Below are 20,530 nucleotides of genomic sequence, written 5' to 3'. Positions count from 1 at the left end.
CTCATTGTCCAAATGTTTGAGGAACCAAAACACACGAACACTTCTGGTGTTTTATTGCATGTTACTAAATGATCAACAAGTTCAAGTGAGGCTATGTTACTGGCAGATGTGTTATTTCTTTATTTTTTGTATGCTACGAAAATATTTTGGGAAGCTACCATCAAAAATCAGCATGCCGTTCAGTGTGTATCTTATGCCTTCTGTAGCCTCTTGTTTATTTTTTAATTTCCGGATTATGTTTTTTTTAATTTTAACAAAATCATAGACAAGTGCAAAGACCAGCAACACTATTCACGGAAGGTTGCAGTTGATCATTTAAGTGTGGTCCTGGTGTATTTAGAAAACGCATAATTCATTTTAATACGTTCATTTATTTGTATAAAAACCGTAAAGCTAATGTCGTCGTTTTTTGTAACATTATGGTCTCTTAATTTTTGGAATCCATTGAATATAAGTTTTCGAATTACACAAGCAGCAAAGAAATGGATCGGTAGAACATGTTTCGCTGCTACAAATCCAGTTGTTTTATCAGGGTAGAAAATACATAGTTGATGTGGCTTTGGCTTCCTTACATATTGGTAGTTCTAGTTATAAAGCGTGAGCAACTAAGTAAACCACTTAATTATATATATATATATATATATATATATATATATATATATATGTGTGTGTGTTATAAAGCACTCACTGCCCAACGATGACTGTCCGATCAACTGCTTCCAACAGGTAACTCCTTACTGTGGCCTTAAATTCGATAAAAGGTTGGAAAATGAACAGAATAAAATACAACATAGCATGCATGACTTACTGGTACATGGTATGTAATATTAAAATATGATGGCGAGAGTAATTATTACGTTTCTAGTCGTTCATCCATTTCTCAACCCACTTAACTAAGTTTGACTGGACCAAGTTTTCTTATTTTGAAAAGTGATCACCGCTCCTTGCAGCTGAAACACTAACGATTTCGTGCAGGCTCGGCCCATTTATTACAAAGCGGCGAAACACAGCAATGTTCTACAATGCGCAGGCGGAAATGAGGCAGTGTAGCTGTGGGAGTCGTATTTGCTTAACGTTCCATTTATATGTAATATGTGTGTCCATATCTTCCCTCCGGGTGGGAACACAGCTCTACATTTTCTGCAGTCCTCCTTGGGTTTTCGGCGTATGAGCATGAGTGTATACGTGTGTTTTTAAGAGCGAGCTGTCAGTGAAGCCTTGCTGTGCAGATCGCCGGGTTAACGCTTGTGTTAACACCGTTCCTGGAGCTCTTTAAAAGAAGAGAAGAAGCTCTGACCGCCACAAGTCAGGTGAGAGGCAGGTAGGTGAAAATGGGGCAACAACAACAAAAAAAAAAAATAAAATATATAGGCGGGCGTCGGAATGAGATGAGGGTCTGGGTGTTCAGGTGGTGTGACAACTATACACTGCATTGGGACGAAGTACAATGCACTTAGATTGTGTGCCATCCTGCTTCAAATGCTGTTATCTGGGGTAACGGGGGTGTGACAAAACGTGTGCCTACTTAATTGAAGATGACTTCATTTTAGCGCGATATTAATCAGCATCCTTATTCGTGGTGGTTTTGTAATTGTTAGATAAAGCTGTTTATATTTGTTTATTGAGACAGTTGTCAAACCGGATACGTTTAGAAAGTAATCCAGTCCATTTTTTCATGGATTATGCTAAAATAATGGAAAAAAAAGAGAAATCAGTATGTATTGAAGAGTTCTTTGTGGATTTATATGTCAGGTGTGGTTTGGTTTGCTTAGTTAAGTAGAGCTGAGGTCTTTAGGATGCTTTTTGTTACTACTGCTCCTGGCCCGAAGGGACCGTTTTTGATGGAAACAATTCTTTGGATTTGTTTTAAGCAAACAGCCTGTGCTAGTGGAGGGTACACGCAGCAATGAAGCATTGTGAAATTGTTTATATCTTTTAATAACAATCGCTTCAGCAGTAAGTCCTGCCTTTCCAATCTCATAAAATATTCAGCTTTGGCTGTGATGTTTTACAAAGAGTAATAATATGAACTGAGTGCAGTGAAGCCCCTGGTAATCGTAATAGGGAAGGCGCGGCTGGTTTTCACCTTAGTGAGAGGTTTCTTAAAATAACTGCTCATCTGATGTGTACCAGGAAGAAGTGTTTCTATCCAGAGCATTTGTTAGAAATGTCAATCAAAATAATAATAATGAAGCTAATCTATGGTATTTAAAGTAGATTTTACACTCAATAGTCACAAATCCTTTCAGTTTAGACATAAAGTAAATCTGTCAAATAAAGCACCATACATGTAACAAATTGTAATAAATAAACAATTCTTAAAAAAAAAAACATTGAGAATGGAAAATGAACTACACTTAACAATTTGAACATCCACGTCTAACCAACCTTATAACAGCAACAATGAAGCATGCAGGAGACTGCTTATCAATTACCAAGTACACTTTTTACAAACAAGCTCTCACGTTGTGCCAAAATGTGGGAGCAAACTGGAGTGCCAGGCAAAATCCCAAACACGGTGCTCTCTACACTGAGACACTGACAGAGCCATTAATCCAAGCTGGAGACACAAAGAAACCATCAATCACTGTATCACCTTGCTTCCTGCATTTTAAACTTGTTTTGTGTAAAATAAATAAATAAATGGAAAGAAAAGTTATACCTTTGCTTACACCACATTCAGTCGAATGACAGGATGCTAACTGCCGCAAGTCCTTGGCAACACTGGATTCGAGGTAGGAGGCGGCTCACAAACAGAGCACCAGTTCATTGTAGAGCATTCTTGCATCCATTCCTAGTGTCTTGCACTGGACCAATCTACAGTCGACATTCTTCTGTGGGACCTAAATGATTTTGGGACATGTAAAGAAATACCAAAAATCCCACAGGATGTTGGACAGATTGCAAACCTCACAGAGAAAGTGACTGGACTGTTAATCCAGCACTGGTCCAGTGCAGCATCACTGAGCATCATGCTTTTTGAACCTGACTTCTAAATAATACAGTAGGAAATTTCAGCCTCTCCAGTCGTACCAATATCCTTTATTAATAGGGTTTTAGAGAAGAACTTACCTAAGTTTATTACAAAGCACAGTGCAATCAGCATACATAATGACAAATAAAGGTCTATTAAGTACTTTTAAATGTCATGGGTTAAAGTAAATGGGAACATTTGTCTTTCAGTTCAGTTTAGGCAGAAAGGAAGTGCTGTTGTAATTTCTGAGATTGTGAGTAGTTCATAATCCATAGATTGTAGTTTAAATTGGGAGAATAAAACTCGGATAGACCTGCCAAGTGCACTGGAGCAAGTCCATTTAGAGACTTAAATGTCAGCAGTAGGATTTTAAAATCAATATTGCCTTTCACTTCCAGGCAGCACAACAAAGTCAGACTAAGACTGTATAAGCTTGTAATTTGTTGCATACGATGGATTCCTCAGACATGAAGTCTTGATAGACCACTGTAGCTTTATTTTCATTTTCAGCTGCTTCATGGTCATACACTATCCTACCCTGCCTTATATTTATGCTATATGCAGATGTGTCATCAGCTCTAACACCTTCAAACATGTATCCCTATAAAGAAATTGTCTTCATTAATATGTTTTAAAAGAAAACAACAAAACATAATACAAACTGGGCAACCTGGTGCTTTCATAGTGGCCACAACCAGAGTTCAAATGCACTGTCTATGTGAAATGTAAAAGTTTATGTAATTTAATCTTACTACTCTGTTTACGAGCCCAGTGTGCTGTACAATAATTACAAAGTAGTATGAAGGTATGTAGCATAAACAGAAAATATGTTGATACTTAAACAGAAAAACAACCTGCAGTTTATCAAAAAATATAAATATGTTTACAAGTTGATTTTAATGCCAAATTCTAAGTAGCCCAGCCTCAGGCACATTCTAAAGAGGTTTAGTTCCTTACACATTACTGATTGTGCCTCACAACACAACAGGTACAAGCACTAGCTTAACCAGTGGTCGAATTAAGCAAAATTCGGTGACTGAGGTGAAGAGGAGTCTTTGTGCTTCAGGTATGACAGGGCAAGTGGCAGTAAGAATGGCAAAATCGGGCCTTGAAATACGGGCTGTGGACTGCTGCAGGTGGGAAGAAAGTCTTATGGACCGATGAATCAAAAATGTAAATCTTCGGTTCATCACGCAGGGTGTTTGTATGCCGTCGAGTTGGTGACAGGAATACACCAACTGTCAAATATAGAGAAGGAGGTGGGATGGTCTCAGGTTCTTGTGCTGAAGGCAAGGTTGGTGATTCTGAATCAAAAGGGTTACCTCAGTTTGTCTGTTATATCAGATAAAAGTGCAGGCTACTTTGATGAATCAAAAATTTAAATAAATCTTTGTACTTTTAGTGATTCTTTCAGTTATTTTTTTTTTTTATTTGCCATTGTTTATTTGTTCTCTGCCTTGATTTCATGAAACATTAAGACATTAAACTGCATACATTTCCATAAAAACAAAGGTGTTCTAAAACTTTTGACCGGTGGTGTATATGAGAACGAAGATTTTTAAATCAACTCTAAACTTTATTTTAAGCCAGAAAAGTAGTGTGCAATCTAGAGTCATGTTCCTACTTTTTAGTTCCAGAATTAGTATTGTCGCCTGTAAACAGTATGCAGAAATTCTTACTTACATGTCCAACCAACATGCAACATGTCGTCACTTTTCAGTGCCATGATAAACAAGACTGTATTAGAAATATGTGAAAAATATTTTAAGTGTTTTCCACAGAAAAATATACTATTCCACTGCAAAAGCAATATAATAATTTTACGCAATGAAATGCATTTCTGAAATTCAGAGGAAATGAGTCGTATACAGCAAAATATCCAATTATGTTACATATATATCATTTTTCTGCATCTCGCCAAACCAAGCCAAAATCTCTTTCGTCTCAAAAGTAAATAGGCACAAACGTACACACTAATTCTGATAAATATAAGAAGTTATAATCTTTGGTGCCGTCATTTTTTTTTTATGAGTATGTTATCGGTTTGTTTTACACGGATTTCATTAAACTAATCCGTTACCAATTACTAACACATGCATTAGTAAATTTCCATTACATCAGGTTAATTATTCCCTACTTTACACATCTACTGATTAGAAAGGTTTAGCAGTGGTTCAGCACGGCCTGTTAATTTGGGAGCGCTCTATGAAATGTCGGCCATATTTTAAGGGAGTTTGAGCTGCTTCTCATAAAGCAAAAGTTGGCATCTTTTCACATTTTGTTATTGTGGGAGGGTTAAGAGAGCAACCCTAAGAGATTCTTCAGTAATAATGTCTCATTGGGTGTTACCTTTTTTTTTTAGAAGATAGTGGATTATTGTGAAACTGAGATTCTCTAATGAAGATTTAATTCCATTACCTTCTAAGGCGAGGGGCATTCCAAAATGTAACCCAAATAGCTGTCTGAGCGTAATTTCTAAACCTCCCTATAAATTTTACTTTGTACTTGTATGATTAAATACTGAACTTCTGCTGCGTCCCGCACTCTCTGTGTGTTCTGCTTAGTGTGGTCAAAATGATGGCAGATTTTTCCAGAGTAACCGGCTGATGTTGATTGGTTAATTCAGGTCTTGTGTTTAAAGGTGTAGCCCAAAAGTCACAATATTCAAATGACTATAATGCCTCCCTTTCATTAAGGGCATTTAATGTTTTAGTCATGCTACACATGCTGCAAAATTGTTTTCAGTGGAACTCCCTACCCATTTTAGGATATTTCAAAATGCATTTGAGACATCTCAAAATACTCGGGACATTGCTTAGAGAGATTTTGAAATCCATCTGTTTCCTAAACCTGCTTATCCAGAGCAGAGTTGTGGATATTTTAAAATAGAAAAGAAAAAGGAAAAGCATCTCTTACTCAATATTTCAGAAAAGGAGTGGAAAGTAGCAATGCACAGAATTAACTCGAGCTTCATATGTAGACGATCTTGCGTATTCATTATTGGTTTTGGAAGTCTTGCTCTTCGATTTTACAGTTTAGTTTTGGGGAAAACATAAAATTATTTGTCGTCTTGGATAGTTCTTATGGATGTCTCCGAAGATCTGTTGTATTTCAATAAAGATATCAATGTGTGTGGAGGGAAACAGGAATAAAATCTCCTTCTGCTAACAATTAGTTAATATGCAGATCGTATATAAAATAAGCAGTATGCAACTCTCAAGTTATGAGGTAAGTGGAAAATGGTCCAAAATGATAATGATGTCATAATTTCAAGATTTGACAGAGGGTAGCTAAGTATTAGTAATGAAATAAATGATGAGTAACTAAGATGGTCTGAAAAGAAAAGGATATATTGTTTTCTTTAGATAAACCTCATTTGCTTTTTAATATTAAATTGTCTATGTACTTTTAGATTATTTGGTTTGCAGATGAAGATGAAAAGATGACGCAGAAATTCCAAATTGTTTGTAATAATCCATATTTATGACAAAATTTAAAAAGTTTCTAATTCCTTATCAGCCCTGTTGGATTTGTATTATATTGTATTTATTTATTTATTTAGAATTAGTCTGGTTTAATTCAGGTTTCTTCATATAATGACATTCTGAGTCATAGGATATCCTCTAGATAATGAAGGACATAGTTTTGTAGATCAGTATTCTGACTCGTTTGGTGTTACTACATAATTGAAGTGAAGTATCTGTCCACACTGTCTTTCCTTCATGGTAAATTAATCTTTAATATTTAAGTAATTCTTATACACACTAGTGATCAGAAGCTTGGAATCACCCAGAAATGTTCTTGTTTTTAATAGAAATTCATACTTGGTAACGCTCTAATTTAGGTACTGCAAAAATGCATCCATTACTCATTTACTGCTATATAAAAAGACCTTAAAGAAAGGCTTCAGAACATCTGTAAAGTGGCTATTAATCACAATGCAGTGTGGCTTTTGATATGTTGGTAAAATTACTTTTAAACTAGGGGGCTTTGCCCTCTGCTTGATTCGCTCACCAACCCCTTCCCCACCCCCCACGCCTGCACTTTGTGCCAGCAACTTTGCGTCTCTGCCACTCGCATTTGTGGATTTCACTTTCACCAAACAACAAAACTTTTAATTCTTGTGGATTGGCCTCTTCATTGGGAAGAAACACTACTTTTCCCTGATGGCAACACGAATTAGACGATCTACAAGTCTCCGACTTAAAGTTTAAATCCAAACAATATCTACATACTTCTGTCATATCACCTATGTCCATATGTTTGATCTCTTTTTGCTTTTACCTTTTTGTCAATATCGCATTGAATTTTGATTCTGTGTTTGGAATTACATCGTGACAACGCAACGTATAACTGTCCGTGAGTGAATATTGTTTCTTTCTCTCTACACGAACTGTGTCTGACAATAGCATTCACATAAATGAGAAATGATTGAACTGTGTGCCTGGTTATAAATGTTTTAGATGTGGGGAGGACTTTTCCAAATCTTTTTGCATAAGGTCTTGTCTCGCAGAGCTTGAAATTTTCTCTCGCAGGATTTCACTTTCACCGAACAACAAATCTTTTAATTCTCGCGGATACGCCTCTTCATTGGGAAGAAACGCTACTTTTCCCCGATGGCAACACTAATTAGATGATCTACAAGTCTCCGACTTCTTCAATTTCGTTGTTCCTTTGTAGCAGTAGAGTGTTGTACCATGTTAGCCATAGACTGATACAGGAGAAAGTAGGGTGAAATGACACCTTTTATTGGCTAACTAAATAGGCAGCCTCGAAAGCTTCCATTTGTAACTTATTTAGTTACCCAATAAAAGTTGTTCCTTTGTAAAAGTGACAATGGCAATAAAGATTTATCTCTGTCTCTTTGTCTCTATCCCTTATAAAGTTTAAATTCAAACAATATTTTCGATCTCTTTTCACTGTTCCATAATTTCACTAATAATTTTCGTTTGTTTGCGCTAATGTGATCTTTACTATCATTTTTTTGAGATTTTGGAATTTTCGTACTTTCATTATCTCTAACCTGCTCTGCATGTGTACCACGCCAGCGTTTCTGAACTCTTTACGACGTTCTACTTTGTCATCTACTCTTTGTCTTTTATTTCCGGCCCCGGGTGTGGTTAAATCTCTTGGCACAAAGTCTCGTCTCGTGGCATGTGAAAATGTCTCTCTGAAAAAGTCATGTGTCATCTCCCAAAGATTTTTTTATTATAATAGATATGAAGGATTCACAAGTCTTATACTGAAGTATGCAATATCAAGTGACATTCTGTGTGTCTCACTTAAGACACTTCTGACCATTCTAAGGTGAAGTTATTTCAGTTGGCCTTATTGCACAGATGAACACTTTACTGATGCTTTGTAAGTGTTATTGAGACAGACTCAAAAAGGTGTTTGGTGAGATCTTGTTACATAACAGTAAATGAGCAATAGATGCATTTTTACAGTTACCTAAACTAAAGAGTTATCCATACTTTTTTCTCAGGGTACCATTACCATAACACAATCATATACCCTGTTCAAATGCCTGAGTGAAATTAACAAATGGCTAGCTGTTAATTTTCTACAACTCAGTCCCGAGTGAGGCACGTTACCTGCATTGTGAATGAATGTCCGTCATGGCACTATGGCCATGTGGCACGATTCCCCGCAGGTGATCCAGCTCATGGGATCTTTATTGTTGAGGACCCAAGTGGCCGGACTGGGCCACGGGAATGCCCACATAACATCTGGCAGCGGTAAATGGATGGTCATTTCCGGAGGGTGGGACTGGACCACGTGTCTGCCTGGGGGATTGTCAACCAGGATCCCGAGCTGTATTGTCGTGTGGTGGTTGTGGTAACGTGCTATATCAGTGTATGCTGCCCTACCTGACCTGACCTTAATTCTTAAAGTGACATTTTAATTATTGCCCTGTTAAATTTTCACTCGGAGATCAGTCTCAGGTTATTGGCTGTTTCACCCAACTTCATGACTTGTATCTGGAACCTAAGTGTTATGTTTGACCAGTCTTTAAACCTTGATGCTCATGTCAGGTTACTATCCCGCTTTTGTTTTTATCACCTGAGGATTATATCATAAGAGCAATAGTATCAAAGGCTCAAATGGACACTTTAATGTATGCTTTATTTTTTTATATCTTGATCATTGTAATTCTTTATTTACATGTTTAAACAATACATCGCTGCTGCGTCTCCAGTCTGTTCAGAATGCTGCTGCTCGATTGTTCACCTTCTCCAGTAGGTGGTCTAGCATTACTCCAGTTTTATCTTGACTTTATTGACTTCTGGTGGAATTAGAATCCATTTAAAAATTTTTAGTTGGCGTCTATAGAGCTCTGCATGGTCCAACTCCACCATGTATTTCAGATTTTTTTTACATCATTATACTGCCATTTGCCCACTCAGGTCCTCTCACCATCTTATTGTTCCACGTACAAGACTCATGGGGATCAGGCTATTCGGTCTCTTGCACCAAAATGGTGGAATAGCCTTCGTTTGTGCTATACAGGCTGCCAATACAATTCATACATTTAAAAAACAGTTGAAGAAGCACCTTTTTAGACTAGCATATTGGTAGCCTTTATTTATTTATTGTTTTATCTCTTCTGTTTATGTTCATTTGTTGAAATATTAGTTAATTTTTTTTTTTATTGTTTGTAATTGCTTTATGATTGTTTTTATGATGGACAGCACTTTGTCACTCTGTCTGTGAAAGCTGCTTTTTAAATAAATAAATAAATAATTGATTAAAAAAACAGCCAAGACATTGCTAACATTGCAGATGGTTGTTTCTGCCTGAAGTGACTGCAAAGCTCCATTTTCACCAGCCATTGTCTTAATGGTAAACTTAGCTCAATCTTAGTTAATCATGTTTAAATGCTAATTATCTATTAGAGAAGCCATTGAATTTGTGCTAGCGCCACAAAAACAAGTTAAATAAAGTTAGTAAATTGTCTTTCCATGGCCTGCAAGGTACTCCCCTTCGTAAAGTTCAATTCGGGATTCAAAAGAGGCCAAAAAAATGAAACTGCTTTCTGAAAAAACATATCAGTCTATTATTGTTTTGTAACATTAAGGTTAATCCCTGTGACAGATTGACAAGAAACTTGAAGATTTCATGCAAAGATGTCCATTACTGTCGTGACAAAAAGTGGGTAAACTGAACCTGAACAGGTTAGAGAAAGAAGTGGAAGGCTGTGATGCACAACAGTACAAAAGTATACGAACTTTGGAGTCTGTACTTTGGGAAACAAATGCCTTACAGGTCCTCAGCTGCCTATTTGCCTCAATTCATGCCCAGTACTAGTGTGGCCTGCAACATTGAAAAGATGACTCTGGGATGCTCGCCATAGTTCCCTTTTCCAGTCATCAACCAACCATCTGCTATTGTGCAAATATTTCACTTTTTCTTTCACATATGACTTTTTCTTTGAAACTCTGCTTTTAAGGCATAAAGGCAAATTTTCATTTTGCAGACACTGGTGTTTAGCATGTATTTCTTAAACAGCCCAGGTCTTTCCCAGTTAAATTAGTCTTGTTTACTTTTTGATGCTTTTCAGATCTGTAGCCAGCAGTGGAAGCAGAGTGGCCCATCCCTGAAGTACATCAACTTTATATTTATGTAATCTTGTTAAACGGCAGCCACAATTAAATGCTGACATTTTCTTTTAGTTTGTGTCCCTCTGAAACACCTTTTTAATATCTTTGATTGTTGAAAACAAATGTCATAAGTGCTAGCATGCAACCTAAAGGTAGAAACTTCATCCTTGATGAGTTCAGCTAATTAATTTTGAAAGTCAGAATCCTTAGCACCTTGAAAACCGTTAACTTGCACAGTTGTGATTTTAGAGTTAAGAATTGTAACTTTCCAATATGGTATCACCAATTACAAGACCTATTTTCTGCATCTATAACAACCTATGTATGAAATAGCTACTAACCATAGGGCCAAAATTATTGACCAGGACATTGCAAGATGTTTAATTATTCAGAACTTGGGATCACTTCTTAGTGTCACCTGCTCCCTAGGTGGTTGAATTGGTGATGCTGCTGTATGTTGATACTGACTTGATTACCAAAGTGGTCTGAGGTCAAATCAGATATTGCCACAGATTTTATATATATATATATATATATGAGAGAGAGAGATCTAAAATATGCACAACGTCTCTCTAATGGTAGACTTGTACACTTTGACATCAACCATGGCAGGAGCTACCAGTAGGGCCCATGATGACGTCCTGGAGTTTTTACAGACTTGTTTCAGCATCTTTCTTTCAGCTCTACAGATGATCATTTTGGGGCAGCTTGTCCTGGACAAGTTGGCAGTTGTTTGAGTGAAAGCTTTAGATTCGTCAAAAATTTCGATCTCAGATTTTCAGCGAATCTCGATGTTTTGGGATCCCCTGATACCGAAAACACTGATATGTCAATGATGGGTGTGTGTGTGTTTCCCTGTGTGTCACAGTTTCTTGAGGATGGTCTGGAGCTTAAATGGCTGGACGGAAGAAAACCAAACTTGAAATTTAAGCCTGTTATGAGATGACGATGTGCTGATTAAGTTTTAAGCCAAATGGTGCAAGGGAAAGAGTCAATCTAGAGGAACCCTCAAATACTGTAATTCCGCAGTTAATTATAATTATTATTATTATTATATTACTGTTATGAATTCTTCTTGTCAATTTCTGTCATATTGACCTATTTTAAATCAGAGTGGTAAATAATTACTGAAATGTTATAGAATTGTTCGGGTAACTTAGGGTGCAAAGTCTACTGACGGTCACGTCGGAATTTGTTTAAATCACTTCATAGACTAATAAACATCTGTAACCTTGTTTCTAAAGGCATCAGAGAACTCTTTCGATCTCAAACCAAACTAAATGTCTGAGGTTTATATAAGGGATTCACAAATTCTTCTCTAATGATGTTCTAATCATTTGCACCTGAATTTAATTTTAGGTTTTTGAGGTACTGATAAATGTAGCAGTGTACTTTCTTTTTTCACATGCATATTTCGCATTTTATTTTTATTTAAATTATTTACTTGACTACAAAATGTAAAAGTGGCTTAATGTTTGTTATATTGTTGGACCTATATGTATAGATTCACTACTAGTCAAATGTTCTAAAACACCTTTGTTTTTCTTCAGATTTAATCAGTTGAAATGCAATGAATTATCTAAAATGGTGAAAAGGAAAGCAGTAAACTACCAGAGGTTTGAATTTAAAGTTTAGGTTAGCAAAAACTGAATAAAAAAGGAAATGTTAACAAATACTACAACCTACAGATGTTCTGCATCAATTAAAATAAATGAAGCCTTGTTGGATGAAGCAAACAATTTGCACAGGTGTACCAACTTCTGTTGATTACCTGAAAACCCTCTTGTCTGTCTTAAACAGAGTTAAAACAGACTGTGTTACTACACCCACTTAAGTACTACTTGGACAATATTCCAGTGATAAAGGCAAGAAAATGGCAATTAACAAATGAATGAGAGAGAGAGCATTACTACTAATAGACATGTAGGCCTTTCATTTAGAGAAATTGAAAAAAACAAATCAGTGTCCATGAGTCCAGTGGTGTCTTACACAATCCAAAGGCATTTGCAAACGGGAAGAAACTCTGATACAAAGAGATCTGGCAGATCTAAAGTCATAACCCAATCTGAAGACAAGTTTCTGAGGGTCACCAGCTTGTGTCAGGCACCTTACAGCACAACAGCTTAACAGTGGTCGACAAAAGCAAGTCTCAGTGTCTACTGTGAAGAGGAGTATTTGTGCTGCAGGCTTGACATGGCGAGCGGCCGTAAGAAAGCCATTCCTTAAAGGACAAAATGGGGCCTTGAAAATACCAGTTGTGGACTACTATAGACTGGGAGATAGTCTTATAGTCCAATGAATCAAAACTTTGAATCTTCGGTTCATCACGCAGAGTGTTTGTACGCTGTTGAGTTGGTGAAAGGATGGATCCTCCGTGTGTGACACCAACTGTTAAACGTGGAGGAGGAAGTGTGATGGTCTCGGGTTCTTTTGCTGGTGACAGAGTTGGTGACTGGCATTCTGAATCAAAAGGGGTAGCACAGTTTGGCTGTTATATCAGAAAAAGGTGCAGGCTACTTTGATGAATCAAAAAATTGAGTTATATTTTGTACACTTAATGATTCTCTAACTTGTTATTATTTTTTTATTTGCTATTTTTTATTTGTTCTATGCCTCGATTCCATGAAACATTAAGATATTAAACTACATGCAGTTCCTTCCACTACCTTTATTGGGTAGTATACTGTCTCAATGGAGATCGATTCCTGATATGTGCACATGTGTTAACAAAGGGGTATACTTACTTTTTCACACAACTGTAAGAGTTTGACTACAAACCGGATTCCAAAAAAGTTGGGACACTAAACAAATTGTGAATAAAAACTGAATGCAATGATGTGGAGATGGCAAATGTCAATGTTATATTTGTAATAGAACGTAGATGACAGATCAAACATTTAATCCGAGTAAATGTATCATTTTAAAGGAAAAATATGTTGATTCAAAATTTTACGGTGTCAACAAATCCCAAAAAAGTTAGGACAAGTAGCAATAAGAGGCTGGAAAAAGTAAATTTGAGCATAACGAAGAGCTGGAAGACCAATTAACACTAATTAGGTCAATTGACAACATGATTGGGTATAAAAAGAGCTTCTCAGAGTGGCAGTGTCTCTCATAAGCCAAGATGGGTAGAGGATTACCAATTCCCACAATGTTGCGCAGAAAGATAGTGGAGTAATATCAGAAAGGTGTTACCCAGAGAAAAATTGCAAAGACTTTGCATCTATCATTATCAACTGTGCATAACATCATCCGAAGATTCAGAGAATCTGGAACAATCTCAAGGCCGTAAAACCATACTGGATGCCCGTGATCTCCGGGCCCTTAAACGACACTGCACCACAAACAGGAATGCTACTGTAATGGAAATCACAGAATGGGCTCAGGAATACTTCCAGAAACTATTGTCAGTGAACACAATCCACCGTGCCATCCGCCGTTGCCAGCTGAAACTCTACAGTGCAAAGAAGAAGCCATTTCTAAGCAAGATCCACAAGCTCAGGCGTTGTCACTGGGCCAGGGATCATTTAAAATGGAGTGTGGCAAAATGGAAGACTGTTCTGTGGCCAGACGAGTCACGATTCGAAGTTCTTTTTGGAAATCTGGGACACCATGTCATCCGGACCAAAGAGGACAAGGACAACCCAAGTTGTTATCAACGCTCAGTTCAGAAGCCTGCATCTCTGATGGTATGGGGTTGCATGAGTGCGTGTGGCATGGGCATCTTGCATGTCTGGAAAGGCACCATCAATGCAGAAAAATATATTCAGGTTCTAGAACTACATATGCTCCCATCCAGACGTCATCTCTTTCAGGGAAGACCCTGCATTTTTCAACAAGAAAATGCCAGACCACATTCTGCATCAATCACAACATCATGGCTGCGTAGGAGAAGGATCCGGGTACTGAAATGGCCAGTCTGCAGTCCAGATCTTTCACCTATAGAGAACATTTGGCGCATCATAAAGAGGAAGGTGCGACAAAGAAGGCCCAAGACGATTGAACAGTTAGAAGCCTGTATTAGACAAGAATGGGAGAGCATTCCTATTTCTAAACTTGAGAAACTGGTCTCCTCGGTCCCCAGACGTCTGTTGAGTGTTGTAAGAAGAAGGGGAGATGCCACACAGTGGTGAAAATGGCCTTGTCCCAACTTTTTTGGGATTTGTTGACACCATGAAATTCTGAATCAACATATTTTTCCCTTAAAATGATACATTTTCTCAGTTTAAACTTTTGTTCTGTGATTTATGTTCTATTCTGAATAAAATATTAGAAGTTGGCACCTCCACATCATTGCATTCAGTTTTTATTCACGATTTGTATAGTGTCCCAACTTTTTTGGAATCCGGTTTGTAGAAAGTATAGCAAATAAATCCATCCAATCTTTTTTTTTCTGTACGATTTATTGTTTTTTCTGTTTAGCATCTTTTCTTAATTAGGCTTCCTGTATGTCTCCTGCTGGTCTTCACATGTGGGCTGTGTTAATTATAGCCTGCCTTGCTAAACCTTGAAGACTTTACAAGTCTTCTTTTAGTTAGCAGATGTGTATTCTGCCTTTGTTCCTCTGGATGTGAGTTGTGGTGGCAGTACTGTATTTTTGTTAAATATTTATTTATTTTTTGTATTGTTTTATTTATTTATTTATTCTTATCCAGTATATGTCTACATATCCCAGTTAGTAGCAGCTGATTTGACCAGTGCCTACTCTTGCTTTGTTTCCTCATTTTTCCTTTTCTTCTCGTGTATTCACCCACCAAAGAAAAATCTTTTTTTTTAATTTTTTTTATTACCTTTCAGACCCTGTGCTGGATAAGTAGTTGAAAAAATGGGATTGACGGATAGATGAGTGAAGCACACTGTTTCTGCTGTATGCTTGATGTACTTTCCTAGCACCCATGAGATTTTTTTTCACCGCATTAAATGAATGTTCTGTACCACCTTAAGTTACATCTCACTTTATTTGTAACCCATCTCCCGTTAGCCCAGGGCTACATTTACTGGTGTGCTGCTCTCGCTGAATGTAACACTTCTCTGAGGATTTTAAATCCGCAGCATTCAGAGCAGGGGGATTTGTTGAGTCATGTATCTAGTGGATTGGTCTGATTTTTCATTATTTGCCAGGTAGGGAATTTTGCTGTGTTTTATGGCGAATTAAAAAAAAAATAGTGGTAGCAGCAGCCATCTTCTGTGTGTCTCTCTGCTGGGCCATGCTGAGCCTCTTTCATGCAAGCTTTGCTGTCCTATCAGAAGGACTTTCTGGTTCTCTGACTTGTTGTGTGTTTTTCTTTTAATCTGACTCTGAAAACATTTTTCATTTGGAGGAGTTTATTGCAAGCTCTTTTCATACACTTGCCAGCAGCCATACCACATACACTTCAGAAGAGGTTAACCACCTGAAGCTAAGCATGTCGGGACCCAGTACTTGGATGGGAGACCATTTAGGAAAAGCTTGGGTTGCTACTAGAAGATGTGTTGGAGAGGCCAGCAGGGGGCACCTACCTTGTGGTCTAAATGCCCCAGTGCAGTGATGGGAACACTGTGCTGTAAAAATGGAGCTTGTGCTTCAGATGAGACATAAATCTAAGGTCCTGGCTCTCTGTGGTCATAAAAGATCCCTGGGCAACCTTCATAAAAAGAAGGGTATGTCCTGATGTCCAGGCTAAATTGCTCACCATGGCCTGGTCATTCTGTCCCCCTAATCTTCCCATGTCTCCAGTTGGCTATCTCTCTTTCATCCCTTCACCACCTATTAGCTAATATGTGTTGAACATACTGGTGCAAAAATGGCTTCTGCCGCATCATCCAGGTGAATGCCACACATTAGTGGTGGTTGAAGTGGCTCCCCACTCACCAAGCACTTTGAGTAGTGAAAAAGGCTCTATATAAATGTAACAAATTATTATTTTAATACTTTTCAAGATAACTTATTAGCCACTGATTAACATTAAATACAGACAACTGACTGTTGGCTGGTGTCTTTTTCACAGTAGCAAAGGGTTCTGGGTAAGCATTTATGCAAAGTAAAAGAAAGTTGGTGACAAATGTCTTAAGCCTTTGTGTAGATGGTTCAATTTAGCTTTTCTTTGTCTCTCTTACAGATTACAAGACCATCTCAATGGACCTGCTGCAGCTTTGCACCGTTCTGACCAGCTTAGCTTTGGCAGCTGCCTCCTCCTCTTTCACAAATTCCCGTAAAGAGCAGCGAGACACCAGCTTGGAAATCTGTATCCTTCTTTAAAATTGAAAAACAGGCTCCGATTTGTTTTTGCCTGTGCCATAATTGAGTTTAACTGTGTGTAGCAGCACGCTAGCTCATTCACTGTTTGTTCACATATCTCCTATGTATTCGCCTGTTTAAAGATAATAACGTGACCTCCATAATGACAAATTTTTCCTTAATTTACCCTTCTGCTGCACAGTTTAAAATTACAAAACAAAAAATTCAGACGTGATTAAAGTACTCATTGCAGACTTTCATTTAAGGGATTTTGCATACATTTCAGTCACGGCATGTAGAAATGACAACAATTTTTCTCCATGGTCCCCTCATTTCAGAGCATCGTAATGCTTGGGACACAGCAATGGCAGGTCTGTTAAAACCATCCTATTTGGTAGTTTTTCACATAACCCTGGCAGGCAATGGCTGTTTGAATCTACGATTCATAGACATCACCAGGTGATGAGGGTCTTCTCAGGTGATGCTCCGCCAAGCCTCTAATGCAGCCATCTTCAGCTCCTGCACTTTTTGAGATCTTCTCCCCTTAAGTTTTCTCTTCAGCATATGGAAGACCTGCTCGGTTGAATTTAAATCTGGTGACTGGCTTGGCCATTCAAGAATTTTCCATAAACTCATGTGTTGCCTTAGCTGTGTTTCTGGGATCATTATCTACTTGTATATTGAAGCTCCATCCATTGTGTTTGGAGGCATTTACTGGTACTTGAGCAGATGAGATATTTCTACACACCTCAGAATTCATTGTGTGCTTCTATTCAGCAATTCCATCATCAATGAATAGAAATGTGCCAGGACCTTTGACAGCCATACATGCCTAAGCCATAACACCCCCACTGCCTTGTTTAACAAATTGAGGTAGTCTGCGTTGGATCTTGGGCATTCCTTTTTGTCTCCAGACTTTGCTGTTGCCATCACTCTCATCTTTGTCTCGCCTGTCCACAAGACATTTTCCAGAATTCTGCTGGCTCTTTTAAGTTTTTTTGCAAACTAATCTGACCATCCAGTTTTGGTGGCTAACTAGTGGTTTGTATCTTGCAGTGTGGCCTCCGTATTTCTGTTCAAGAAGTCATCTACAGATTGTCGCCTCATCAGCCTACTGAAGACTGTTTCTGATCTGTCAGACAGGCGTTTGGGGCTTTTTCTTTACCATTGAGGGGATTCTTTTGTTATCAGCAGTGGAGGTCTCCCTTGACCTACCAGTCCGTTTGCAATTACTCAGCTCACCATGCATTCTTTCTTCTTAATGATATTCCATGCCGTTGATTTAAGTCATTCTAAAGTTCAATTCTAACTGTTCTATTCTTGTTTTTAAGCCTCATAATGGCTTATTTGACTTTCATTGGCACAGCTCCTGTCCTCATGTTGAACAATGGCAACTACAGACCTTATAGGATAGAAGCAGGCTGAGGTATCTTATGAAGCAATGAAACCCACCTGAGTGATCACAAACACCTGTGACACCAGTTGGTTTGTTGTTCCCTGAAATGGAAGGGTCGGCATGTAGATAAAGTGTTGCTACTTCTACATGGTGAGACCAGAAATGTCTGCAAATCCCCTTAAATGAAAGTCTGCAGTGTGCACTTTATTCACAATGTCTGAATTGTTTGATTTGTAATTTTAAACTGTAGAGCAGAGGGGGAAATCTAGGAGAAACGTGTCTTTGTCCCAAACATTATGAAGGTCACTGTATACCCCATGCACATTAGAACTAGTAGACCTTTAATTCTGTGCAGCGTAAACAGCTGCTGTCTTCAGTCAGAATGGGCCTTTGAATTTGATTATTTAATTGGTGGTCGTTCATTTGTTGTGGTTTCATGTGTGGCTGTCGCTCCTTTCTCCTCGTGTCCAGTTTTTGTCTTGTTTTTTTTTTTGTGCCAGCACTTACTTGAGTAACTCGCACATTCTGACCTACTTCATTGCAGTATGTATTTATATTTTGTAGAGATATCTTTTCTTATCTGAGACATATGATACCTTTATCTCCAATTCTGTTTAAATTAGACTGAGGGTTTCCATTTTCACACTTCCATATAATTCCTTCATTATGGTTAGCCTTACAGAGAGGTAACATGTACCATATTTTCTATTTAGCATCCCCATCTTTCTTTATCAATTTAAGTAAGAGCATACTGATTATATTGTCGCGGGAAGTTTTGCTATGAAGCGGCTGTTGCACTGTTTCTCGAGAGTACAGCTTTAGCCTGGAATCCCCCAAGGCTCCACACTTGAAGCAAACCGAGTGTAACCAGTCCTTCTCATTTTGGTTTTCCTCCTTTTTGTGTTCATTTTTTACAGTGCCTTGAGAGCGTATTCAAACCTCCTTACCTCTCTACAAATTTTGTTATGTTGCAACCTCATGCTAAAATCATTAACGGTTATTTTTTTTTGCCTCATCTAAACATCAAAGTGAAAACAGGATTTTACAAACTGTTGCAAATTTATTAAAAATAAAAAATTGACATATCACATTGACACAGGTATTCAGACCCTTTACTTAGGACTCAGTTGAATCCCCTTTGGGCAGCAATTACTGTCTGGGGTCTTCTTTGGTGTGACATGACAACCTGAGCTTGGGGATTTTCTGCCATTCTTCTCCGCATGGCTTGGGGATTTTTTGTCATTCTTCTCTGCCGATCCTCTCCAGCTCTGTCAGGTTGGATGGAGGCCATCGGTGGACGGTTGTTTTCAGGTCTCTCCAGAGATGTTTGATTGGATTTAAGTCTGTGATATGGTTGGGTTAGTCAAGAATATATTCACAGAGCTGACCCTAAGCTACTCCTGTGTTGTCTTTGCTTTGTGTTTGTCATTGTCCTATTGGAAGGTAAACCTGTGGACCATTCTGAGGTCCGGGGCACCCTGGAGCAGGTTTTCATTAAGGGTCTCTCTGTAATTTCTTCCATTCATCTTTCCTTCAACCCTGATTAGTCTCCTAGTCCTTGTAGCAGAACAACAGACCCACAGCATGATGTTAGCCACCACCAAGCTTCACCATTGGAATGGTATTGCACAGCTGGTAAGCGGTGGCATGCTAATTCCACATGGAATGCCTAAAACTGGGGCCAAACAGGTCAATCTTGGTTTCATCAGATGAGAGAATCTTTTTTCTTGGTCTTCAAGTGTCCTTTATGTGTCCTATTGCAAACTCCATGCGGGCTTTTATGTGTCGCCTGGCCACTCTACCATAAAGCCCAGAGTAGCTTAGTGGTAACTGTCCTTCCTTCCTTCTCATCTCCACGCAGGTTCCGTTTAGCTCAGCCGTCAAGTTCTTGGTCACCTCCCTTATAATGGCTCTTCTTCCTCGGTTGCTCAGTTTGGCTTGGTAGCCAGTTCTAAGAAGAGTTGTGGTTGTTCCAGATTTATTCCACATAAGAATTATGGAGGCCACTTTGCTCTTGGAACCTTCAATATTGCTACAATATTTTTTGTAACCTTCCCCTGATCCTCACCTAAACACAATCCTCTCTCCAACCTCATGTTTTGATTTGGAAAAATGGTTCAAGGGATTAGAACATAAGTAGGCAAAGAATCAGAGAGAAGAGGTCCGTTACTTAAATAAAATTTACTTATTCAATTATAACATATAAATACATATGAATGGGTTATAGAAATAAATATATATGCTTAAAGAGACAAACTTATACTTACAATAACATAGATACATACAGTAACATACATCAAAAGACCCAGAGCCATCATCCTAGACCAGTAGACTGAGGGAGC

General features: G+C 38.1%; 1 protein-coding gene across 2 annotated transcripts in view; it reads left to right on the top strand.

Annotated features, from left to right (window-relative positions):
* The first annotated feature begins 1,162 nt into the window (after positions 1–1,162).
* Positions 1,163–20,530, top strand: part of LOC120537018 (coiled-coil domain-containing protein 134-like) — a 43,506-nt gene continuing 24,138 nt past the window's right edge. The window contains exons 1-2 of one of the 2 annotated variants that reach the window (XM_039765613.1): positions 1,163–1,310; positions 16,674–16,799. In XM_039765613.1, the coding sequence (XP_039621547.1) occupies positions 16,691–16,799 (109 nt within the window). In that variant the 5' untranslated portion in view covers positions 1,163–1,310; positions 16,674–16,690. Of the gene's footprint in view, positions 1,322–16,673; positions 16,800–20,530 lie in introns of both variants that reach the window. The other variant, XM_039765612.1, reaches the window with a different exon arrangement.

The sequence above is a fragment of the Polypterus senegalus genome, chromosome 10 (genome assembly GCF_016835505.1).
Source record: "Polypterus senegalus isolate Bchr_013 chromosome 10, ASM1683550v1, whole genome shotgun sequence".
In the NCBI taxonomy this organism is placed as follows: Eukaryota; Metazoa; Chordata; class Cladistia; order Polypteriformes; family Polypteridae; genus Polypterus; species Polypterus senegalus.
The sequence above is the reverse complement of the archived record's forward strand: the minus strand, read 5'-3'. Positions and strand labels throughout refer to the sequence as shown.